Here is a 26,860-nt window from a genome sequence, read left to right as displayed (position 1 = left end):
CAAATCCTAATCTCGAAATATGTCAACTCAACAAGTACCTTTGGAGACACCTGTAGAGCACCTTTATAATCACCCAGTTACGTTGTGTCGTTTGGTTGCATACAAAGTGTTCCTCCGGTAAACGGGAGTTACATAGTCTCATAATCATAGGAACATGTATAAGTCATGAAGAAAGCAATAGCAACATACTAAACGATCAAGTGCTAAGCAAACAGAATGGGTCAAGTCAATCACATCATTCTTCTAATGATGTGATCCCCTTAATCAAATGTCAACTTATGTCTATGGTTAGGAAACATAACCATCTTTGATTAACGATCTAGTCAAGTAGAGGCATACTAGTGACACTATGTTTGTCTATGTATTCACACATGTATTATGTTTCTGGTTAATATAATTCTAGCATGAATAATAAACATTTATCATGAAATAAGGAAATAAATAATAACTTTATTATTGCCTCTAGGGCATATTTCCTTCAAATACCACTACTAAGGCTGAGGCTGAGGCTGCGAGGATGGATGTTGATGAGGATGAGGCTAAGGAGGAGTAGGATGAGGATAGCTCTGCTGGGTATGCTCCTCCATCTACTGAGCCCTCTTGGGATAAGAAGCTGAAGGCCAGGATGAAGTCCCTGTTCTACATGCAGGCCAAGGGCCAGTATAGGACTCATGTTGCTTTCAAGGAGAGTCGCCAGCGCGACAAGAGAATCTTGAGGACTTTTGGCGAGATCGTGGAGAGCGGGTCAGAGGTGAACATCACCCCGGAGGCTGAATGGATGACCGCGCAGGGCTTTCAGTGAACCGAGTCTAAGGAGGAGACCATCCCCGCTGCTGAGTCTGATGAGGAGCGTGATGAGTGATCTCCACAAAGGATGCTACCACCTGTATCGTAGGTGTCCTCTTTGCCTTTTTGGTGTCTCGATGCCAAAGGGGGAGAGAGTGTAGGATTTGCGAGTTGTGTCTCTCTGTTTTTGTCTTGTTGTACCTTCGTTCATGTTACTTTGGTTTGTTGCTTTACGTTCGTGTCGGTGTGAGTCCCGAAGACTATCATATGGTGTAAGACATATGCACTCTAGTTCATCCTATTGTCTTATGCATGCTTAGTAGTTTGTGAGCCTATTCTATCTTGTGCCCTTTACTTTATGCTCATATTCATTACCTTTCCCCCTTGCTTATTGTTATATGTTGTGTTGCAAGAAATGCATTTTCTATAAAAATATAGGGGGAGTTATGATCCTAGTATGTGTGCCGTGCAGTCCAAAGCACATATTCAGAGTGGACACATCTAGGGGGAGCGCGTCTATATTTTATAGATGTTGGGTTTGTGAACGGGCATGTAGCCCCTAAGTGTGGTTTTGGTAATTAAATGACAATCTATGTGGACTAATGTTTCTCAATGAGATATATTTGAAGGTTTCGTCCATAGATGGTGCCTCAAGGATATTGGATGGAATCAAGGATGAAGTCCATATATATGAAGATAGTGCCTCAAGTATATTGGATGTAATCAAGGATGAAGTCCATATATATGAAGATATATTTGCTCTATGCTTTGGAGTTAAATGACAATTCCTATGGAGCATCAAGTGCATTGAATCTTATATGAAGATATGTTCCATAGTGATGCTTGAAGTGCATTGGGTTGTTTTGTGAAGTCTGCCATCAAAGCATCTGAAGAAGTCCTCATGGTATCCTTCTCTGGATACCCCATGCACACGGGCTTGTACCATGCGCACGAGGTCGAGTGTCAACTCTCTGGATACCCCGTGGTCACGAGGCCTAGACTGACATATTTGGACTTTTAACGATCAAGGGCTTGAGAAAATAATCAAAGAGAAGAATTGAAGTTATGATTTCAAGACAAGATCATGGTGAGCTCACGTGTTGGGTTTTGGTTGATCAAGTCTTAAAGCGAGCTACTGGAGTGAAGAATTCATTATGCCTCTCAAGAGATTGTGATGGAGTTTTTAGAAGGGCATGTGGTGACCAAGATGATATTCATAGTGGAACTTGATATGGTCATGAAAGAGTCTCTGGTGATATTGTCTTGAAGCAATGAAGGGAAATGAAGAGTTCATTGTGGCCTTCAAGAAACCAAGATGGAGCTTGGAGTAAAGATGTTGGTTGACCAAGATGAAGCTCGAAGATTATATCTAGATGGTCAACTCTCAAAGCACAAACATTGTACCACGTGGGATCAAGTGATCTAGTGGTATGGTAAGTAATTGTTAATTGTGCTTTGTTACCTAACCCATGCTATGTGTTTGTTATGTCTATGTGGGTTAGGTGTTTCTCATGGGCTCGCATCAAAAGGAAAGATCTCAAGTAGCCTATGTGTGGATGACATCAAGTGGTGATGGTCATCGGGTTCGAGGAGTCCAAGTGCAAGATGAGAAGCCGGAGGTTATATGCTTTGAAGCTTGTGGTCCACATCATGATAATTCTCATGTGAAGATGGGCTTAAGTTGAGGCTTCCCTCATTGCAATATGAGGAAGCAATTCGAGCATCTTCACCAAGTGGTTGTGGACAAGAAAGGGATTCCAACTTGAGACAAGCATTGGAGTAATCACCAAGCTCAAGTTGAATATGCAAGGCAAAGGTATAACTTAGCTAAGTTTTCCTAGTTTTGCCGGTCTCATAGTGCTTGGTGGAAGACCGGATAGTAGGTTTGATAGCCGTACTATCAAGAGGGACTCTCGGGCAAGTAGCTTGATCACGTTGCATGTAGAGAGCTCAAACCTTTGCTACTTGCATCATTATTGTTGGGGAACGTAGCAGAAATTCAAAATTTTCCTACGTATCACCAAGATCTATCTATGGAGAAACCAGCAACAAGGGGAAGGAGAGTGCATCTACATACCCTTGTAGATCGCTAAGCGGAAGCATTCAAGAGAACGGGGTTGGAGGAGTCGTACTCGTCATGATCCAAATCACCGGAGATCCTAGTGCCGAACGGACGGCACCTCCGCGTTCAACACACGTACAGCCCGGTGACGTCTCCCATGCCTTCATCCAGCAAGGAGAGAGGAAGAGGTTGGGGAAGACTCCGTCCATCAGAAGCACGACGGTGTGGTGGTGGTGGAGGAGCGTGGCAATCCTGCAGGGCTTCGCCAAGCACCGCGGGAGAGGAGGAGTACTTGGGCGAGGGGGAGGGCTGCGCCAGAACTTGGGGTGCGGCTTCCCTCCCACCCCTCCACTATTTATAGGTGGGGAGAGAAGGGGGTCGGCCCCCCTAGATCCCATCTAGGGTTGGGGGCGGAGGCCAAGGGGGGGAGGAGTGCCTCCCAAGTCAAGTGGAGGCCCTCCCCCTTAGGGTTTCCCCTCTCCCATGCGCATGGGCCTTGGGGGGCTGGTGCCCGTGGCCCATTAAGGCTAGGGCGCCCCCCTTACAGCCCATGCTGCTGTATTGGACGTGATGGAACAATTTCCGGACCTCCGGACCCCTCCGGAATCCTCCGGAACCTTCTCGAAGCTTCCCGATACAATACCAGAAAAACCCAAACTTTTCCCGGAACCCGAACAACAACTTTCCATATATAAATCTTTACTTTTGGACCATTCCGTAACTCCTCGTGACGTCCGGGATCTCATCCGGGACTCCAAACAACATTCGGTAACCACGTATATCTATTCCCTATAACCCTAACATCATCGAACCTTAAGTGTGTAGACCCTACGGGTTCGGGAACCATGCAGACATGACCGAGACGTTCTCCGGTCAATAACCAACAGCAGGATCTGGATACCCATGTTGGATCCCACATGTTCCACGATGATCTCATCGTATGAACCACGATGTCAAGGACTCAATCAATCCCGTATACAATTCCCTTTGTCTAGCGGTATTGTACTTGCCCGAGATTCGATCGTCGGTATGCTGATACCTTGTTCAATTCGTTATCGGCAAGTCTCTTTACTCGTTCTGTAACACATCATCCCGTGATCAACCCCTTGGTCACATTGTGCACATTATGATTATGTCCTACCGAGTGGGCCCAGAGATACCTCTTCGTCAACCGGAGTGACAAATCCCAGTCTCGATTCGTGCCAACCCAACAGACACTTTCAGAGATACCTGTAGTGCACCTTTATAGCCACCCAGTTATGTTGTGACGTTTGGTACACCCAAAGTATTCCTACGGTATCCGGGAGTTGCACAATCTCATGGTCTAAGGAAATGATACTTGACATTAGAAAACCTTTAGCATACGAACTACACGATCTTTGTGCTAGGCTTAGGATTGGGTCTTGTCCATCACATCATTCTCCTAATGATGTGATCCCATTATCAATGACATCCAATGTCCATGGTCAGGAAACCATGACCATCTATTGATCAACGAGCTAGTCAACTAGAGGCTTACTAGGAACATGGTGTTGTCTATGTATCCACACATGTATCCGAGTTTCCTATCAACACAATTATAGCATGGATAATAAACGATTATCGTGAACAAGGAAATATAATAATAATAACTAATTTATTATTGCCTCTAGGGCATATTTCCAACAGTCTCCCACTTGCACTAGAGTCAATAATCTAGTTCACATCACCATGTGATTAACACTGATAGGTCACATCGCCATGTGACCAACATCCAAAGAGTTTACTAATGTCACTAAACTAGTTCACATCACCATGTGATTAAGACTCAATGTGTTCTGGGGTTTGATCATGTTTTGCTTGTGAGAGAGGTTTTAGTCAACGGGTCTGCAACATTCAGATCCGTATGTATTTCGCAAATCTCTAGGTCATATTGTAAATACTGCTTCCACGCTCCACTTGGAGCTATTCCAAATGGTTGCTCCACTATACGTATCCGGTTTGCTACTCGGAGTCACTCGGATAGGTGTTAAAGCTTGCATCGATGTAACCCTTTACGCCGAACTCTTTATCACCTCCATAATCGAGAAACATGTCCTTTATTTACTCCAAGGACAATTTTGACCGTTGTCCAATGATCCATTCCTGGATCATTCTTGTACCCGTTGACTGACTCATGGCATGGCACACTTCCGGTGCGGTACACAGCATAGCATACTATAGAGCCTACGTCTGAAGCATAGGGGACGACCTTCGTCCTTTCTCTCTGTTCTGCCGTCGTCGAGCTTTAACTCTTAACTTCATACCTTACAACTCAGGCAGGAACTCCTTCTTTGACTGATCCATCTTGAACACCTTCAAGATCATGTCAAGGTATGTGCTCATTTGAAAGTACCATTTAGCGTTTTTGATCTATCCTCATAGATCTTGATGCTCAATGTTCAAGTAGCTTAATCCAGGTTTTCCATTGAAAAACACGTTTCAAATAACCCTATATGCTTTCTAGAAATTCTACATCATTTCTGATCAACAATATGTCAACAACATATACTTATCAGAAATTCTATAGTGCTCCCACTCACTTCTTTGGAAATACAAGTTTCTCATAAACTTTGTACAAACCCAAAATCTTTGATCATTCCATCAAAGCGTACATTCCAACTCCGAGATGCTTACTCCAGTCCTTAGAAGGATTGCTGGAGCTTTGCATACTTGTTAGCATCTTTCAGGATTTGACAAAACCTTCTGGTTGTATCACATACAACCTTTCCTCAAGAACTTCGAGGAAACAATGTTTTTTACATCCTATCTGCAGGATTCATAAATCATGCAGTAATTGCTAATATAATTCCAACAGACTCTTAGCATCGCTACGAGTGAGAAAGTCTCATCATAGTCAACTCCTTGAACTTATCGAAAAACATCTTAACGACAAGTCGAGCTTTCTTAATGGTGATACTCATCATCATTGTATGTCTTCCTTTTAAAATCCATCTGTACCCAATAGCCTTACGACCATCAAGCAGTTCTTCCAAAGTCCACACTTTGTTCTCATACATGGATCCTCTCTCGGATTATGGCCTCGAGCCATTTGTCGGAATCCGGGCCCACCATCGCTTCTCCATAGCTTGTAGGTTCATTGTTGTCTAGCAATATGACTTGTAAGACAGGATTCCGTACCACTCTGAAGCAGTACGCATCCTTGTCGACCCACGAGGTTTGGTAGTGACTTGATCCAAAGTTTCATGATCTCTATCATAAGCTTCTACTTCAATTGGTGTAGGTGCCACAGGAACAACTTCATGTGCCCTGCTACACACTAGTTGAAGTGATGGTTCAACAACCTCATCAAGTCTCCACCATCCTCCCACTCAATTCTTTCGAGACAAACTTTTCCTCGAGAAAGGACCCGATTCAAGAAACAATCCCTATTGCTTTCGGATCTGAATTAGGAGGAATACCCAACTATTTTGGGTGTCCTATGAAGATGCATTTTATCCGCTTTGGGTTCGAGCTTATCAACCTGAAACCTTTTCACATAAGCGTCGCAGCCCCAAACTTTTAAGAAATGACAACTCAGGTTTCTCCAAACCATAGTTCAAACGGGGCCGTGTCAACGGAATTACGTGGTGCCCTATTAAAGTGAGTGCGGTTGTCTCTAATGCGTAACCCATGAACAATAGTGGTAATTCGATAAGAGACATCATGGTACGCACCATATCCAATAGGGTGCAACTATGATGTTCGGACACACCATCACACTATGGTGTTCCAGGCGGTATTGATTGTGAAACAATTTCCATAGTGTCTTAATTGCGTGCCAAAGCTTGTAACTTAGATACTCATCTCTATGTTCATATCATAGACATTTTATCCTCTTGTCATGATGATCTTCAACTTCACTCTGAAATTACTTGAACCATTCAATAATTCAGACTTGTGTTTCATCAAGTAAATATACTCAACATCTACTCGAATCATCTGTGAAGTAAGAACATAACGATATTCACTGCATGCCTCAGTACTCATTGGACTGCACACATCAAAAATTTGTTACTTCCAACAAGTTGCTATCTTGTTCCATCTTACTGAAAACGAGGCTTTTCAGTCATCTTACCCATGTGGTATGATTTGCATATCTCAAGTGATTCAAAATCAAGTGAGTCCAAACGATCCATCTACATGGAGTTTCATCATGCGTATACACCAATAGACATGGTTCGCATGTCTCAAACTTTTCAAAAACGAGTGAGTCCAAAGATCCATCAACATGGAGCTTCTTCATGCGTTTTATACCAATATGACTTACATGGCAGTGCCACATGTAAGTGGTACTATCATTACTATCTTATATCTTTTGGCATGAAAATGTGTATCACTATGATCGAGATTTAATAAACCATTCCTTTTAGGTGCAAGACCATTGAAGGTATTATTCAAATAAACAGAGTAACCATTATTCTCCTTAAATGAATAGCCGTATTGCGATAGACATAAGCCAATCATGTCTATGCTCAACGCAAACACCAAATAACAATTATTTAGGTTTAACACCAATCTTGATGGTAGAGGGAGCGTGCGATGCTTGATCACTTCAACCTTGGAAACACTTCCAACACATATCGTCAGCTCACCTTTAGCTAGTCTCCGTGTATTCCGTAGCTTTTATTTCGAGTTACTAACACTTAGCAACCAAACCGGTATCTAATACCCTGGTGCTACTAGGAGTACTAGTAAAGTACACATCTAATTCAATGTATATCCAATATACTTCTATCGACCTTGCCAGCCTTCTCATCTACCAAGTATCTAGGGTGGTTCTGCTTCAGTGTCCGTTCCTCTCATTACAGAAGCACTTAGTCTACCTTGGGTTTCTTCACTAGAGCAGCAACTGATTTGCCGTTTCATGAAGTACCCCTTCTTGCCCTTGCCCTTCTTGAAACTAGTGGTTTCACTAACCATCAACAATTGATGCTCCTTCTTGATTTCTACATTCGCGGTGTCGAACATTGCGAATAGCTCAAGGATCATCATATCTATCCCTGTTATAGTTCATCACGAAGCTCTAGTAGCTTGGTGGCAATGTCTTTGAAAAAACATCACTATCTCATCTGGAAGATTAACTCCCACTCGATTCAAGTGATTGTTGTACCCAGACAATCTGAGTACAAGCTCAACGATTGAGATCTTCTCCCTTAGTTTGTAGGCTAGAAAAATCATCGGAGGTCTCATACCTCTTGACGTGGGAACGAGCCTGAAATCCCAATTTCAGCTCTTGGAACATCTCATATGTTCTGCAATATTTCAGAAATGTCTTCGGTGCCTCAATTCTAAACCATTTAACATTACCGAACTATCATGTAGTCATCAAAACGTGTATGTCAGATGTTCGCAACATCCACAGACCACATTCGAGGTCCAGCACACCGAGCGGTGCATTAAGGACATAAGCCTTCTACTGTCCGCATAATTGCTATTGTCAACTTTCAACTATATTTTCTCTAGGAACATATCTAAAACAGTAGAACTAAAGCGCGAGCTATGACATAATTTGCAAAGTGTTTTTGACTATGTTCAGGATAATTAAGTTCATCTAATGAACTCCCACTCAGATAGACATCCCTCTAGTCATCTAAGTGATTACACGATCTGAGTCAACTAGGCCGTGTCCGATCATCACGTGAGACGGACTAGTCATCATCGGTGAACATCTTCATGTTGATCATATCTACCATACGACTCATGCTCGACCTTTCGGTCTCTTGTGTTCTGAGGCCATGTCGGTACATGCTAGGCTCGTCAAGTCAACCTAAGTGTATCGCGTGTGTAAATCTGGCTTACACCCGTTGTATGTGAACGTTAGAATCTATCACACCCGATCATCACGTGGTGCTTCGAAACGACGAACTTTCGCAACGGTGCACAGTTAGGGGGAACACTTTCTTGAAATTTTAATGAGGGATCCTCCTATTTACTACCGTCGTTCTAAGAAAATAAGATGCATAAACATGATAAACATCACATGCAATCAAATAGTGACATGATATGGCCAATATCATTTTGCTCCTTTTGATCTCCATCTTCGGGGCTCCATGATCATCATCGTCACCGGCATGACACCATGATCTCCATCGTCATGATCTCCATCATCGTGTCTCCATGAAGTTGTCTCGCCAACTTATTACTTCTACTACTATGGCTAACGGTTAGCAATAAAGTAAAATAATTACATGGCGTTGTTCAATGACACGCAGGTCATACAATAAATAAAGACAACTCCTATGGCTCCTGCCGGTTGTCATACTCATCGACATGCAAGTCGTGATTCCTATTACAAGAACATGATCAATCTCATACATCACATTCTTCTTGGCCATATCACATCACATAGCATACCCTGCAAAAACAAGTTAGACGTCCTCTAATTGTTGTTTGCATGTTTTACGTGGCTGCTAAGGGTTTCTAGCAAGAACGTTTCTTACCTACACAAAAGCCACAACGTGATATGCCAATTGCTATTTACCCTTCATAAGGACCATTTTCATCGAATCTGATCTGACTAAAGTGGGAGAGACTGGCACCCGCTAGCCACCTTATGCAACAAGTGCATGTCAGTCGGTGGAACCTGTCTCACGTAAGAGTACGTGTAAGGTCGGTCCGGGCCGCTTCATCCCACAATGCCACCGAATCAAGATTGGACTAGTAACGGTAAGCATATTGAACAAGATCAACGCCCACAACTACTTTGTGTTCTACTCGTGCAAAGAATCTACGCGATAGACCTAGCTCATGATGCCAGTGTTGGGGAACGTAGCAGAAATTCAAAATTTTCCTATGTATCACCAAGATCTATCTATGGAGAAACCAGCAACGAGGGGAAGGAGAGTGCATCTACATACCCTTGTAGATCGCTAAGCGGAAGCGTTCAAGAGAACGGGGTTGAAGGAGTCGTACTCGTCGTGATCCAAATCACCGGAGATCCTAGTGCCGAACGGACGGCACCTCCGCGTTCAACACACGTACAGCCCGGTGACATATCCCATGCCTTGATCCAGCAAGGAGAGAGGGAGAGGTTGGGGGAGACTCCGTCCAGCAGCAGCACGATGGCGTGGTGGTGGTGGAGGAGCGTGGCAATCCTGCAGGGCTTCGCCAAGCACCGCGGGAGAGGAGTACTTGGGAGAGGGGGAGGGCTGCGCCAGAACTTGGGGTGCGGCTGCCCTCCCACCCCTCCACTATTATAGGTGGGGAGAGAAGGGGGCCGGCCCCCCTAGATCCCATCTAGGGTTGGGTGCGGCGGCCAAGGGGGAGGAGTGCCTCCCAAGTCAAGTGGAGGCCCTCCCCCTTAGGGTTTCCCCTCTCCCATGCGCATGGGCCTTGGGGGGCTGGTCCCCCTGGCCCATTAAGGCTAGGGTGCCCCCCTTACAGCCCATGCTGCTGTATTGGACGTGGTGGAACAATTTCCGGACCTCCGGACCCCTCCGGAATCCTCCGGAATCTTCTGGAAGCTTCCCGGTACAATACCAGAAAAACCCGAACTTTTCCCAGAACCCGAACAACAACTTTCCATATATAAATCTTTACCTCCGGACCATTCCGGAACTCCTCATGACGTCCGGGATCTCATCTGGGACTCCGAACAACATTCGGTAACCACGTATATCTATTCCCTATAACCCTAGCGTCATTGAACCTTAAGTGTATAGACCCTACGGGTTCGGGAACCATGCAGACATGACCGAGACGTTCTCCGGTCAATAACCAATAGCGGGATCTGGATACCCATGTTGGCTCCCACATGTTCCACGATGATCTCATCGGATGAACCACGATGTCAAGGACTCAATCGATCCCGTATACAATTCCCTTTGTCTAGCGGTATTGTACTTGCCCGAGATTCGATCGTCGGTATGCCGATACCTTGTTCAATCTCGTTATCGGCAAGTCTCTTTACTCGTTCCGTAACACATCATCCCGTGATCAACCCTTGGTCACATTGTGCACATTATGATTATGTCCTACCGAGTGGGCCCAGAGATACCTCTCTGTCAACCGGAGTGACAAATCCCAGTCTCGATTCGTGCCAACCCAACAGACATTTTCGGAGATACCTGTAGTGCACCTTTATAGCCACCCAGTTACGTTGTGACGTTTGGTACACCCAAAGCATTCCTATGGTATCCAGGAGTTGCACAATCTCATGGTCTAAGGAAATGATACTTGACATTATAAAAGCTTTAGCATACGAACTACACGATCTTTGTGCTAGGCTTAGGATTGGGTCTTGTCCATCACATCATTCTCCTAATGATGTGATCCAGTTATCAATGACATCCAATGTCCATGGTCAGGAAACCGTGACCATCTATTGATCAACGAGCTAGTCAACTAGAGGCTTACTAGGGACATGGTGTTGTCTATGTATCCACACATGTATCTGAGTTTCCTATCAATACAATTATAGCATGGATAATAAACGATTATCATGAATAAGGAAATGTAATAATAATAACTAATTTATTATTGCCTCTACTTGTTGATCTTTGGTGGTTCTCTATCTGAGGACCTTGGGCTTTTCCATAGCTTCAAAATGAGCCCAAGATCATCGAATTTGGAGTCCGTATGCCAAAGTTATCATTGTTTTAGTGGGCTGCTGCAGGCTGTCCCGGGTACCCCGTGGACACGGGGTTCTTGATACCCGTGGGCATGGGGCCCCGTGCTCATGGGCGTGTACCGTGCACACGGGGTGTCCAGGAAGTGCCCGTTGAGCCCCAACGGCTAGTTTTGGGTTTTGTCTATTTAAGGGCTCCTTCCTCCCACCGGTTGGGGGGTTGTGAATTCATATTCTAAACATTATTTTGAGCCTCTTACCACCTCTCCCAAACCCCTATCTCCCCTCTAAGTGAAGGGGGGGTTTGTGGATGGATCTTGGAGTCATTTGTTGATTTCCTCCATTGCATCCCCTCTCTTCAATCTCCTACTTTCTTGAGTTGCATCTTGTGAGATTGAGAGAGTGAGTTGAGCATTTGTTGCTTGACCTTGCATTGCATTTGTTGCATTGGTTTGAGCTCTCCGCATCAATTTTCTTGAGTGAGAGCCCGTGAGTTTATTACTCTTGGAGGCTTCGCCTCCTAGACGGTTTGGTGATGCATTGAGAAGATTGTGAAGAGGCCTATGTGCCCAAGGTTCCCCCAGAAGCTTCCTTTTCTGGTGTGCTCCGGGAAGGGTGTTGAAGTGGCCTAGGTGGTCAAGGTTCCCCTGAAAGCTTCCTTTTGTGGTGTGCTTCGGGGAAGGGTGTTGAAGTGGCCTAGGTGGTCAAGTTCCTCCGGAAGCTTCTGTGGTTGTGGTGTGCTCCGGAGAAGTTTGTAAAGGTGTGGTGGTCGCCTTCAAGACCAACCCCAAGTGAACCGAGGCTCATCCGTTGGGGGTGACTCGGAAGGGAGAATACGGTGAGTCACTTGGTGACGCCTCGGAGCTTTGGCTTTGGCATCGCTCTAACAGAGATTAGCACTCTCACAAGTGTGAACTTCGGGATAAATCCGCGTCTCCGACTCACTTGTGGTTATCTCATACCTAAACCCTTTACTTTCCGCGATTCATACTTGCTTATATTGATATATCTTGTGCTAGTTGAATTGCTAAGTAGTTCCTACATTTCCTTATCTTGTGATATAGTTTGTGCTTGCTAGTTTGCTTAAGTGCATATCTTGTTTAGCATAGGTTGTTGGTGCACTTAGTTGAGCCTAGCTTATTTAGGATTTGTGCTTAAAAAGTATCCGTTAGTTTAATTCCGCATTAGGATAAAGCCAAATCCGTAAAAGTTCTAAAACTCCTATTCACCCCCCCCCCTCTAGTCGTCATCTAGATCATTTCAGTTTGCTTATGACCTTTGTTATATCCTTATATGCAAGTCCTCGTATTGTCATCAATCCACCAAAAAGGGGGAGATTGTAAGGGCATATTTCTCCCTATGTGGTTTTGGTGATTGATGACAATGCTTTTGCGGACTAATCGTGTGCATTGAGCATTTCAGATATCTCATGTTTAGGCACAAGATGATTCATTGCCCCTCGGAGTCTATTGAAGACGGAGTTTTCTCTACATTTCTTTTCGGTGGATTTGAGTCGTAGGAAAGCCGTACTATTAAGAGGGGGTCCACTTTGGAAAGGTTTGGGTGGCATCATCACGTACACGTCCATTACTTTGCACCACCTTTCCTTTGCCTCTTTGGAGCAACCTCCGTTTCTCCGTGTCTTGGCAAAATGAAGGACTCCTAGTGTGGTTGTGTTGTGGCATGCGGTAGTACTGCTCAAGGAAGCAGTAGTACCGCAGAGACCCACGGTAGTACCGGCCAGGGGCGCGGTAGTACCGCATGCTCTTGCGGTAGTACCGCTCGCCGGGCCTGGTAGTACCGTGGCCTCTGGCCCAGCACAACAACACGAGCGGAAGTGGGGGTGGATGTAATTTTTTACATCCGCGCCCTACGCGATAGTACCGCTCCCTGTATGCGGTAGTACCATGTCGGATTTTTTCACAGATCGAAAATCAGCGGAAGTAGCTACGGATGTATTTCTATTCATCTGTGCCTTTCCAACTTAGACGAACCCTGCTTTGCGGTAGTACTGCAAGGGTGCGCGGTAGTACCGCTCCGGCAGTTGTACCGCTTGCTGTAGCAACACAAAAGGGCTTCTTCTGGTCTCTACCATGGGTGTGGTAGTACCGCACCTCCTAGAGGTAGTACCGCAATCCCTTGCGGTAGTACCGCTTGTCTGGTGCAATAGTACCGCAGGTCGCAGGCTGGTTAAGTGGATAACGGTTGGATTTGTCCCTCACTATATAAGGGGAGTCTTCTTCTCCGAGTTGACTACCTCTTCTTTCCCAAGCTCCATTGATGCTCTAAGCTTCATTTTCGCCCGATCTCTCTCCCTAGCCAATCAAACTTGTTGATTTTCTAGGGAGTGCTTGAGAAGGCCCTGATCTACACTTCCACCAAGAGAAATTTGATTCCCCCCACTAATCTCTTGCGGATCTTGTTACTCTTGGGTGTTTGAGCACCCTAGATGGTTGAGGTCACCTCGGAGCAACATTCCATTGTGGTGAAGCTCCGTGGTTCCATTGGGAGCCTCCAATTCGGTTGTGGAGAGAGCCCCAACCTTGTTTGTAAAGGTTCGGTCGCCGTCTTCAAGGGCACTAATAGTGGAATTACGACATCTCGCATTGTGTGAGGGCGTGAGGAGAATACGGTGGCCCTAGTGGCTTCTTGGGGAGCATTGTGCCTCCACATCGCTCCAACGGAGACGTACTTCCCCTTAAAAGGAAGGAACTTCGGTAACACATCCTCGTCTCCACCAGCTCCGTTATTGGTTACTTCTCGCCTTCACTTGTGCAAGCTTCTTATGTGTTGATTCCCTAGCATGCTTGCTTGTTTGTTGTTGTTGCATCATATAGGTTGCTCACCTAGTTGCACATTTAGACAACCTACTTTGATGCAAAGTTTAATTTGGTAAAGAAAAACTAAAAACTGTTAGTTGCCTATTCACCCTCCCCCTCTAGTCAACTATATCGATCCTTTCAGTAATTTATGTTGGTGTGGGTATAGCAACTTTTGTTTGCAAGCACGAAATTTACTGGCAAAAAAGGAACAACGACGGATCTGTTATACTCGCCAGCTAAACTTGCCATCCTCGACAAACATAATCTGTCATGAAAAATATTTGATTTGTCATGTCTAAAAATATGATGTTCGTTAGATATCCCGTTATCATAGAAGACGGTTTAGTGGGGTTTTTTTAACAGCAAAAGATCCCAAAGGATCCTAAAGATTTATTCATTGAAAACTAGCATACATCATATCTTACAAAGGACCTTAAATAAATAAATGGGTACAACCAAGTCCATGGACTTCTGCAAGGAGGACCCTAAACAGGAATCAGAAACGTGATTAGGTCCACCACCTCCATGCCATTCACCTTGTCGTCTCCTGGGAACATGCCACTTGGGGCAACGAGGGGCATCATGGGTACCGACGAGAAGCAGAACTGTCGGAGCCCGGAGAAAACGGCAACGGCATGGCAAAGTGGCGGGCCTAGGTTTTCGTAGGTTTGAATAGTACTACACGGCTACCGATCACCAAACCATTTTTCATTCATGAAATTAACTCTTTTTTCTCTAGCAGGTTATTACGACGGTTTGTTTCGATTTGGTTATATCTGTGTTGCTTCAGTTTTATCCTTGTTCCGCTCACTCGCTTGGCTGTTCCGTCTAGTTTTTATCCATGTTGCCCTCGTTTTATCCCTATTCCGCTCACTCGCTTAGCTCTTTCTTCAACTCGCACTACTGCTAGCTCAAAAAAAAAATTCCATCATTTTTTTATTTTAAAAGTAAATTACATCAAAAGATGTGCACAGATTTAAAAAAATGACGGAAATTAAAAATCATAAATTGTGAAAAAATATTCATAAAATTGAAAAATGGTTGCAAATTTTTTTTAAAATTACAAACTTTAAAAGGTTCATGAACTTTAAAAATTGTTCACGGATTTTTTAAAATCTTAATTGGTTTTTAAAAATGTCATGATTTTTTCTAAATGTTCATGAATAAAAATGTGAAAATATAAAAAAAGAAGAAAAATATATATTATTGAAACCAATAGAGAAAAGAAGAGATAAAAACTACTCCCTCCATCCCAAAATATAAGACGCTTTTTTACACTATCATAGTACCAAAAAAATGTCTTATATTTCGGGACGGAGGGAGTAATAACCAAGCAATGCCTTGTAGAACATGCTCAAATCAAGGGAGCTTAGTATCTAAGATTTTAAACCAAATTGAGTTTAAGAGTTGTTAATTTATAATGGACTTCTAACAAGTAACATCCACATTTGCAAAAAGAGAGAAAAATGGTGCAAACAGATTGCATTTTTTTATTGCTAGTAAATGGCAGGAAATAAATTTGTGCACAGAAAGTGGCCTTGTTAGCCCATCACAAATGTCCTTTTGTCACACAAAATGTATATTACTTTAAAAGGAAGAAATAAAAACTGCAAAGTGTACATATTACATCAACATCTACATGTGTAATTTTTTCAAAGTATTCTTAATTTTGATAACAGTTTGTGACAAAGAAGGCAAAAACTGTTTAGTACTCCCCCCATTCCTAATTTTAACTCTTTCTAGGGATTTCAAATATGTATATATACGTCCGTATGTAGTACTCCCCCATACGAAGCAAAATGAGTGCATCTACACTTTAAAATATGTATATATACATCCGTATGTAGTTCAGATTTATACGTCCGTATGTAGTTCATATTGAAATCTCTAAAAAGACGTGTATTTAGGAACGGATGGAGTAGTTGTGAACAAATTTAGTGATGAAAAATGGCAGACATTCATCAAGGTAATTGTAAAAATATTAGTCGATACTTGCACAAGAAAGAAAACGGAAGAACATCAGCGCAACAAGTCAAGAACATGCTACTTCCAAATTTGTGTTGGAGTAAACTGCAAAAGCGGCATCTTAGATCTCATCGGCTGCAGGAACTGAAGTCTGCCTCGCTATAAAAGCAGCAACTTGACTCTCATCAGCTGCAGGAAAACGAAGTCTGCTTTTGTAAGACAGAGCCAATGCCGTCACCTGACCATGTTTCTGATGCTCTAACTTGTCTCTGAAGAAGAGTAACTCGGCAAACCGTTGGCGAGTGACTGCAACGAAGAATCTGGCACTCGAGATCACTTGCAGTTATCTTCGCAGTCACCCTCTTGGTGTGTCCGGGGAACAATCTTACTCCACGGGAGAACAATCACGTTGCTATATCAGTTGCCACTTCCAGTACAAGTCCGGTACAGGCCACACGTAGGAGTCGATTCATTCTTTGTTTCAGAATAGAGGTAACCTCCTCCGTAGCATTTCTCCGTTTCCTGTTCTGTTCCACAAGCTGATGCGGGCTGCCAAAAGCACGAAGGACTCGGCGCGCCATACGGATTTTGATCTTCTTTTCTTCAGCATTTTCTAAGGTTCAGAGAACAGATGATTCAGAAAATATGTAGAGCCTCTGCTAGATCATATCCTGCGTGCTGCTCCTCCGGATCCGGATTTCTGTGTGGATCTGCTGTACTGCTCCTCCGTGACCTTATAGGTCTGGCAGCACACATCATTAGGCGAGTCCATTTCCGCATCCTTGGCAGCACATACCACTGGCATGAGGTTCAGCATCTATGTTCATGGTATAAGCGGATGAAATTTACATACACTTATAAAATGATTAGGTGTGTTTACATTACAGAAGTGACAAGTACAGTACCTTCTGTGTGCAGAGTGCAACCCTATCTTGCTCTTGAATCATCCAATTCAGCCTAATACCTCAAATAACGGTCTCGGGTTCTAAACAGCCAGAGGCGAGAGGAGGGCAGCTGGCATCGTACCTTCGAACAAGCCTGCACTAAATAGAAAACTTGAATATAAACATTTTTCTATCAATGTTTTCACACCTACTAGCGCTAAAAACTCACAGGACTACTATTAAGATGTACAGCAGAAAAAAGAAAGTAACCTAGAATTAAGACCAGCTTGCAAATTTATCTCTACTGACCTTTTCCACCAGCTGCAGTAGTAACTCAGAGTCCAGAACACAAGCAGAGGCCATTCCAACCCAACAGTTCATGTAGCTTGTGGACTCACAGGTTCTTTTCATTGCTACAACTCATTAGAATCAATACTTGGAATTATTTTCTTCAGTAGGCTAAATGATGATGCAGGCATGTTACATTCTGCAGTGAACTGCAGTAGCTCGTTCTCTAGAACTGCAAAAGCATCAGCAAAAGCCTGCCATGAAAAGCATCAGAAAATACCAGTAAGACTTATTGATCCATGATTTGCCCGAAGAACATTTATATCTTCAAAGGCCAAACAAAGAACGCATTAGTACTAGTACCGTGCAAAGACTAAATTTCAATACCAAGATTCCCCAGCCAGATGAATGACTACATAACAGAGCATAATAACAGAAAACGGCGTTGCACAAAGTCCAAAACGCTTTAGATAGCAAAAGATGGATTCAAGCAGTCCAGAAAAGATAATTTCAACCAACCTTGATGCATTGATGGATTCGGAAACAATTCCGGCCCACATTGTTAGCAGGGCAAAGAGGGTCATCGATATGAATTGGATCAATGCTGCAAAATCCACAATATGAAACCTTAACATAGGCAGAAGGTGACAGACATAACCGATGTATTACTGAGATCGACTTTTATTACCTGTGCCCTCTTTCTCGGTTCAAATAAATTCCACTTCCTTGGATGGAAATACGCATATGGCGTGGATCAAACACATTCCTGTCATCCAGAATGTTTGAAAGCGGTTAAAAGTAAGATGCACCAATATATTGCTAATTTAGCTGTTCCAAAAGAGAAACCATACACTGAGCCCCTATAGTCATTCTAGCACACTTTACACGCTTTTTCTACATCTGGTACTTATCTTTTCCCTTATGTTATAAACAATAAAGTGTCCATACATGCTCACTTACCCAAAAAAATACAGGAAATCCATCAAAAGGCTCCCTAGATTCTGCCAAACACAAACAGCAAAAATGTAGCATTAGTGGCAGTTTACAATAAAAATATGAACTTGCTAAGGAGGACCAGGGATGAATTTTTATTTTTCCATTTGTACTACTGAAGTTTGAAACTCAAAGATGACCAAATATCTACATATATGTGAGCCAATCACTAAAATATAATCTATTATACAGAAACAAATCTCACAGAAACAGGATAGAGTAACCAAGGGAAAAAATGATGTAGATTCCAATTGAGCTATACTATTCAAGATGTGCAACTTACTTGGTTAATAGGCCGACCAAGATGATGTTCATGCTGAAGAAAACGAGTGATTAACAACACCTGCAAAGGATATTAAAAATGAAGTTCTTTTCACAGGTCATCTCAAGAGTTAATGTCATTAATAAATATAATATGCTAACATGAAATGTAAGCATCAAGTATGTTATCCAAAGCTGAAAATATATAAGAAACTAAAAGTTAGCTCGGAAACGTGCTTGTAATGCTGTTAGACATACATTAGCAGACACTGTGAGGACATATTATCTGGCCGAATTTTTTTATCTGATTGAAAGGTTTAGTCCAGACAAACCATCAAAAGTATAGAACATTCAACTATGACCAACCCTGATAAAATTAACGAGAAAATTTCCTACTAACATTAAGATATTTGAGTCATTAATAACTAAGAAGCAATGATCTGGAGAGCATGTAGGTAAACATAAAGAAGTTATCCAGCGCAAACAAGCTTTCAGAGTCAAATCAACACGAAAAAAAAATCACAGGAGTATTAAGAAAAGCTACATACCAAACAGTAAGAGCTTAGACCACCCGAATATGGGTGGTCCAAACTACGATCTGCCAAAAACTTCTTCATGATTAATGCAAGGGGTAAAGCCGCAGGAAATTGCTGAGTCAGCTCACCAACCTGTAGCAAGATAAGAAAGAAGGTGAATAAGAGCGGCAAACTTGTATCTCCAATTTTAGTCCTGAAAATTTTGTATTCATGACTTTCAAGCACAATGTCATGGCCACCAAAGTATGTGGCAGTACCATGTAGTTAGATAGTTCTATGGTTCAACCAACCAAGCAGCGGCCATTCATGTGTACAAGACTTGCACTTGAGAAAGAAACTAAGTGATTATGGTGATATTGAACTCTACATACTAAACAAATCCAAAACCTTATAAATGTTGCCTTCCAGCATCTCTTTTTCTTTAGTTGCAGAATCATCATGACATCATTAAAAAACAGAAATCACACAAGAACCATCATTATCTCATCCTTAGGGTCATTTGAGACGACATGTATGTAAGCATCAAGGAGAAAACATTACTATTACCTCCATACCAAAATATAAGATGTTTTTGTAGGCTAGTTTAGCCTACAAAAAACGTCTTATATTTTGATACGGAGGTAGTACTTTTTAATGGGAAAACATTAGTGCTTCCGAACATGTGACAACTGACAAGAACCAAGAGCAATGATGATAATTCAAACTGTGCACAATTGACATGATGCAACTTAAGTATGGCAATAAATTTATGTACAAATGGTATAATTTGAATTAAGATCATGCTTCACACACAGATTATTACAATACTGAACTGCAATCTTACATAGCGCGGATACATAAGGCAACAATCTATGCCTGCAAGAGATAGGTATCGACTAAGTATGTACTTAATCATACCCAATTACCCATTAAGCATTCCACATTATACTATATTTGTATTTTTATTACATGATCATGCAATGCTCATGACTAATTGTTCAAAATATCCAGTGATACTTACTTACAGGTTGATTTTCTGTTACAGTAAACTGAAGATAATGATACAAAACTACCAACTGTGATCAAACATTTCAGAAACAAAACCTTTTCATGAAGACTGACTTTAAAACCAACAAATAGAAACAAAGCAGAACTTATTTTACTTAAAAATATTCCGTTTGATAGTAGCTTTTGATTTTACCAACTCAGTAGTCTGGAGTCCTGTGTGGGATGGTGATTTGAAACTTATATCAAGACGAATTGACCGCACAGCATCACAATCATCCTTCATTTTTGAGCCCGCAAGTGCATTGCTGCCTTCTGAACTAGAATTGTCAGAACGAGGAGGGCTCCCTTGCTCCCCAAGCACATTGACTGAAATTTCTTGTGAGCTATCCAGAACAGAAGGGTCATTGGACATATTTGTGTCACAAGGTACTTGGGCTACAAGCATGATCACAGGTATCTGCAATTTTTAATGATGAAGAATGAGGAAAATAAAAACTAGTTGGCAAACTAGAAAATTAAAGGGGATTATGACTTACTGCTGTGTTTTCAATCGTTTTGAGGGAATCACTCCTAACCCAGTCCTGATTTCCAAGGCACCTTGCCGCATGCTAAAGAAAAACAAAAAAGACCTGTGAAGATCAGCTTTATTTTTTCCTTTGGGCATAAAAGCATATAAAGATTTATGCATTGTAAGTAGCATATAAAGATTTATGCATTGTAAGTAAGCATGGGCGTGCAGTTATACACAAAATATAGTAAGAGAATTATTGCTAGGTAAACATTGAATGCCAAAAGCCAGTAACTTACCATGACCCACGAAGATATACAAACAAGTAGACAACTTAGAGTTAAACTTATCCAGAACATATCTGTAGCAACTCACAAGGCATATAGCAACAAAAAAAACAGAAAGCATTTAATGCTTCGCTTATTTCCTATGTTAATTTTAACAAGAAACAGTGCAGTATATTGTTGCAGCAATGGTGAAACCATGAACAGAGCGCAGTGTAAGAAAAAACGCGTAGATAAAATCAACTGTTAACATCTCAATGTTTGTTTAGACAAATTTGATGTCCAAATCAGATAATAGGTCATTCACCTATTAAAGAATCCAGAGAGCGAAAAATCTATTAGCCGACATGCATTACCTGGAGGCATGTTTCCTTAATGCCATTGCGGCCTTCCAAAATTCCAGCTTCTTTAATAGGTTCCTGGAAACAGCTACAAATTTAGTTCCATGATGGCACAAAAATAACTGCATTTGTGCTACTATGTTGTGTTGATGGTCATGCAACTCACCAGATTTCGGACTGGGGGGAGAGAAACCACGAGATCTACATCACTAGTTGGAAGGGCCAAACCAGTGGCATTTGAGCCAAATAGATTTGTACGCGAGCGAGGCCAGAGAACTTGCAGGCACCGTGTGACCCTTTTGACAGCCCAATTTATATAGGGCTTCGTCACCAGATTTGCAGCAGCAACCTTGCAAGTACAATGAATAGCATCAACACCCATCAAAGGAGGAATTTCACGTGCACAAACTAAGGCACGGCATGCAATTACTTGGCATCAGAGTAATGATTAATGATTGATACCACACATTCATGAACGTTGTGATGATGCAAAAGGCAGGAGGTAAGGGAGAATACCTGCTTACAGAATTGATCAATCTCTTCATGTAGAGCATTGTGCATCAAAGAAAGGGATGCCTTGTGAGGTGAACCATTTAACATATCAGGTGGCTGCAAAGGAACTGCAACATCTGGCTGCAAAAACATATGTCAGGAACGCATAAAAGCTGCATAAAAAATACTCGCCAGTAATAGAAGAACAGAAATTATTCCTTACATGTTGATCACGTGAAAGCTGTGAAATCTTAACAAGGTGGTCCTGCAAGACAGTATCCTCAATTGATTGTACCAGTGTACCCGTAGAGGTGCCTTTATTCACCCATGAAGGCCATACAACTTCAGGGCCATCCAAGCAAAACTGAGCCCTATTGAAAATTTTATCATCAGAAAACAAGCTTCTCATCCCCCAATGCCGCGGGCTTGAACTGCCGGATCTAACAATTGGGAATCCACGTTTTCTTGATTCTCCAACAGGAGAAGGAGGAGGTGGCCGAGGCATGCGAGGAACACTAAGTAATACTGGCGATGGAGGTCTTCTTACAAGAGGTATATCCCTCCTGGTCGAAGACACACATGGGCTCCTGTGATCATGACCACCCCTAAAGTCAGATCTTGATAGCCTTCGTGATATATTAGAAACAACTATTGGCCGCAGCATTGCATATGGTAGTGTATCCCCCTTTACTTCACTGGCACAAGATGGACTCTTTACAGCCGAAGTAGTCTTATCTTCAGGACTGTCTTGCGTAGAAGATGGAGAATGTGAAGCTTCATTGTTGATGTCATTCCCTGCCACTGAGTGACAAGCAGGCTGAGGGGAAGGATCAGAAGTTTCATGCTGGGAACAGGATGGGCTTGGGCTGGATGGTGGTGACGATGCACCATTTGCATTATATGTTGATGATGGAATCCCAATAGCCAGATCGTCAACAACTCGACTAACATCTGCCTCATGCCATGCCCAAGCACTGTCATCTGAACTAAGAGATGGTGGCCTAGAAAAGCCCGTTCCGGCATGTTCTGCAGGACTCCAATACATCACGCCACCGCCAAAATATTGATTAATATCTCTTCCAGAAGTTGCACGGCCGTCTGATTCTTCTTCAGAAAACCAATAGCTTTCAGTATCATCCCCAACATCTGATGTGTTTCTTGGGTCACTATCGCTAAAATATTTCCTATCTTTTTCACTGCAAATGCCACCTCTCTGAATTAGTTGAGCAGGAAACCCAGGCCAAGCAGAAGACTGCATATGTGGGGCAAATACCGGATCATAACTTAAAGCAGCATTTTGAGTCAGTTTACCATAACCTCTGAAAACAGGAGGCCAATCAAAACTTAAGGGCACTGACAAAGAAGATAACATTTGATTGCATCCAGCTTCAACTGGTGAGCTTCTCACCTGATGGTTGGCAGGAATGAAAGGTTGGTTAAATGGAGTAGGCCATCTGTAACCAACGTCAAGATGCAACCTGTCTGCTGCAGCAGGGCGCTGTTGCATTTCAGGTGATACAAAATGGGGTGCTACACTAGGCCACTCGTATGATGTTCCTCCCAGCAAGTTCCGGTTGAATGCATAATATTCATCTACACCATTCTTCACTGCTGTACCATTGTCGCTTATAGCACTTTGGAGAATGTTGGCAGGAATGACTGATGGTAAAAGTTTGTCGGTTGTCACTACAGAGCTGTGATCCATTTGTTTCTCATATCCTTTACCAACACCAGGAGGAAGTCCATGCAAAGCTCCCTGTGTTATATCACAGCCAGTCTTATCCTGTGCAGATCTTACCAAGGAGTCAGCAGAGTTTCTGCATGGATTACCAGATAAAACATTATCACTACTGGAAGGTGAACATAAAGATGGTTGGACAATGAATTCATTTTGACTACTGCGTGATGGGCTCTGCTCATTCACACTGAAGTTGGCAGGTTTTTGTGCACTCTGACAACACTCTGTGGTTACTGATGAGATAACCATAGAAGAACGTAAGGTATCTTCCAGTTTTCTGCTGCTTTTGATGCCTTTTTCTTCAGTTCCATCAAAGATACTTGATGACTCAGAACAACCCACTGCTTCAGGGATGTCATTACTGGAAATATGCGCATGAGATGGGACACACAGTGGGGCATCTACTGCTTCGGGAGATTTATGAAAGGCTTCTGTAGCAACATGAGCAACAGCTGTCTTCAATTTGCCAGGTCCAGGGTTCTCAGCTCTCAAAAGATCAGAGAGTTTTGCTTTCCCTTTACGTTTGTTTTTCTTTTTGTTACATTGATTATTGCAGTCAGCCAACCTGATAGCTTGCTCCTAAAATATATAGTATGCCACTTGTAAGTCATTACTTAACAAACACAAAGTAGGATTGTGCTAAAGTATGCTTACCGCCTTTGGTATTGGTGCAATTTCTTTGCAAGGAGTTTCTTCAGAAGCGGGTCCATTAATAGTGCATCGAACAGATGGAGTCTGCTGGTTTGACTTTGACACAATCCTAGAATTTCTTGTTTCTGTGCTACTGCCTCCATTGTCCTGGAAAAGAGTCCTTAAGTCAAACAAGCTAACTTGCTTGTTGAAGCATACAGCCCCGTGCCGATAACAAACTATAGGAAGAAGGGCATAAATGAACAATACCTTGGACGACTTGGAAGACGCTGCTAGCTTTTTCGAGCTACTAGACTTCTTCTTTCCTTTTCGAGAACCTACACTTGTCTTTTCAACATTCTTTTTTGGATTATTTGATGCTCCATCCCCAATGAGCTCCAACTTTATACTTTCCGTCGACACCACCATGAGAAGTCTTCGTAATCTCATGAGTATATTGTCAGCAACAGTGCCAGCTGACATTAATGAAGTGAGAAAGATTGCATCACCGCCACAGTAAGTAATATTGCTCTTTAAACACACTATCTCCTGAAGCACCAGCAATCTTTTTAATTCTTTAGCAAAAGCAGGCTTCTTTTTACAAGACAGAATGCTTGCAACATCGCCGCAACCAGGTTGATTCTTTCTGAAAAAAGACTGCCGTGTACTTCCATACATACTGTCTACAAGAAATGATCCAGAATCGCTAGAAGCAACATCTGATCCTTCAATCTCATTAGCCTGCAAACTTGAGCTATTAGTATGTGACTTAGATATACTTGGCATAGCAACTTCCTCAGATTAACTGCACACCAATGACACCAACTTTAGTGATCCTCCTCCCAACATTAGCAATATGTAAAACAAGAAGGTATGGAGTGGCAAAGAGCTGACTGATCATGTACACCATGTCAGCGGGCTGGTCAACTTAAGCAATTAGCATATTCAGGATAGCAACTTCTTCAGTCGGTATTTAAAAGGAACACTGAATCGGGTTTTTGATAAAAGGACGACCGTTTTGTCAATCTGCATGTATCTGACTGCCCAAGAAAGACAGACAAATCAATACTGAAAATGAAAGTTTACACATAAGCTAGAGGAGAACTGTGGGCAGGACACACTAAATTGTCTAGGCCAAAAGTAACCTACTTGTGGTCAACCTATTGTGGAATCTATATTAAAAGCACTCCTACAAAGGATTTACGAAAAGCAAACCATTTGAGTCAACAAGGCCTCAAAGTTGTTTTCAATAAATGATTGGTTTGTGATCAGATCTTTGGTTTGTTCAACCTAGTAAGAACATGATAATCATCCCTGATGCATTGATTATGAAAGAGTGCATGGACTGTCTATGCTTGTAATTCAAAAGAGAATGCACATTTGGGCAAGCAAAGTAAATACGTCATTCGCCAAATAGTTTAATCATGTAAGTGCAGATATTTCATCAAAAGTTACTTCCACCCTCTAAACATACATTACATAAGCAGAATGTTTGATATGATCTTTCCAAAACAATATGTAAAGCATTAAGCGTCAGTATTTTTTATCCGACTAAATATATCAGAACTCAGTCTTTTCTTAAATAATAACATAATCTTGCAATCCATCCTCCACTAGAGCCTCCCGGACAGAATGCTAAATAGTTAAATCATGGATCCAAGAGCAGTATATTTGTGTGCTGTTTAGCTTTTTCTGGAAGGTTTTTCTCAGAGCCTAATTTACCTAGAACAGCTGATTTTAAATATGATGACAATAAGTGAACAACGTTCTAGGCATGCAATTCCCATCACTTTTTTACTTTTCTTCCTCAAGCACATTCAGCCAGCATTATCTCCTTTCTTGCAATACAGCAAAAACAACAACTAGTTACCCAAAATGCATGGATTGCCTCTACCACCCCATAAAACGGAAATCAAACCTATTTAACTCACCTATACATTCTAATTAGATCAGACAGATGTTTCAGCACAATACATATATATAGTCATGTACAATAAGAAGCAAATGTGTTGCTGTCAGGGTTTGGTTTCACTTGAATAAAAACCATGCCAAAGAAACTAGCAGGTAAAAGTGCAGCATTGCTCTGAAACTTTTGCACTTTGCATATACTACAAGCTATATAGCCTGAAATTAAATGCATACAACTGAGACAAGCATCGACCATAGCACACTCTGAAGCCATGAACTAAAAACATGTCGAAACGCAGAGTGAGAGGGCATATTACCAGCGCCTTTGCACTCTTCCCGAAGAAGGCTCCTGTGATCCTTGCTCTCACCCGGGGCTCCAGCCGCATCCACCAGTCCACATACCCCTTCTCCCTCCAGAAGGCCGTCGACGCCAGCCCGGCCTTCTCCTTGACGCACCTCCCAACCCTCACCGCCTTCTTCCCGCCGACGCCGCCCCCGGCCGCGGCCGCCGCCCACGACATCCGCAGCGCGATCTCGACCCAGTTGGCCACGAACTCCTCGATCACGTAGTACCCCTTGGCCTTGAGCCAGGGCAGCTCGGGGAACTCCTCGGACGCCAATGCGGCCAGGTCGACCTCGCCGTCGCCTGCGCGGAGGAAGGCCCCGCCGGAGATCTCGTCCATGGCGGCGACGAAGGCGTCGAGGTCGGCCAGGAGGGGCTCGGCGAGCGTGATCGCATCGGGGCGCGGGGAGGCTGGGGAGGCGGTGAAGAGGAGCGCGCGGGCGAA

General features: G+C 42.8%; 1 protein-coding gene across 3 annotated transcripts; it reads right to left on the bottom strand.

Moving 5' to 3' along the window:
- Window positions 1-16,135: 16,135 nt before the first annotated feature.
- LOC119335818 lies at window positions 16,136-26,845 on the bottom strand. Of its 3 annotated transcripts, none has more exons than XM_037607892.1 (17): window positions 26,390-26,845; window positions 24,435-24,905; window positions 24,189-24,332; window positions 22,020-24,113; window positions 21,821-21,937; window positions 21,471-21,653; window positions 21,320-21,382; window positions 20,708-20,779; window positions 20,365-20,628; window positions 19,197-19,316; window positions 18,671-18,730; window positions 18,355-18,395; window positions 18,083-18,160; window positions 17,914-17,998; window positions 17,416-17,648; window positions 17,128-17,260; window positions 16,136-17,039 (listed from the first exon to the last, which is right to left on the bottom strand). In XM_037607892.1, exons 1-15 carry the CDS (start codon window positions 26,753-26,755, stop codon window positions 17,520-17,522), a joined length of 4,287 nt encoding a protein of 1,428 aa, XP_037463789.1. In that variant the 5' UTR covers window positions 26,756-26,845; the 3' UTR covers window positions 16,136-17,039; window positions 17,128-17,260; window positions 17,416-17,519. The 3 variants fall into 3 exon arrangements, with proteins under 3 accessions (XP_037463789.1, XP_037463790.1, XP_037463791.1); XM_037607893.1 differs by having other exon boundaries at window positions 16,136-17,020; XM_037607894.1 differs by having other exon boundaries at window positions 24,435-24,969; window positions 26,390-26,448.
- Between the last annotated feature and the right edge of the window lie 15 nt (window positions 26,846-26,860).

This window comes from Triticum dicoccoides, chromosome 7B, assembly GCF_002162155.2.
Source record: "Triticum dicoccoides isolate Atlit2015 ecotype Zavitan chromosome 7B, WEW_v2.0, whole genome shotgun sequence".
NCBI classification, from domain to species: Eukaryota; Viridiplantae; Streptophyta; class Magnoliopsida; order Poales; family Poaceae; genus Triticum; species Triticum dicoccoides.
The sequence above is the reverse complement of the archived record's forward strand: the minus strand, read 5'-3'. Positions and strand labels throughout refer to the sequence as shown.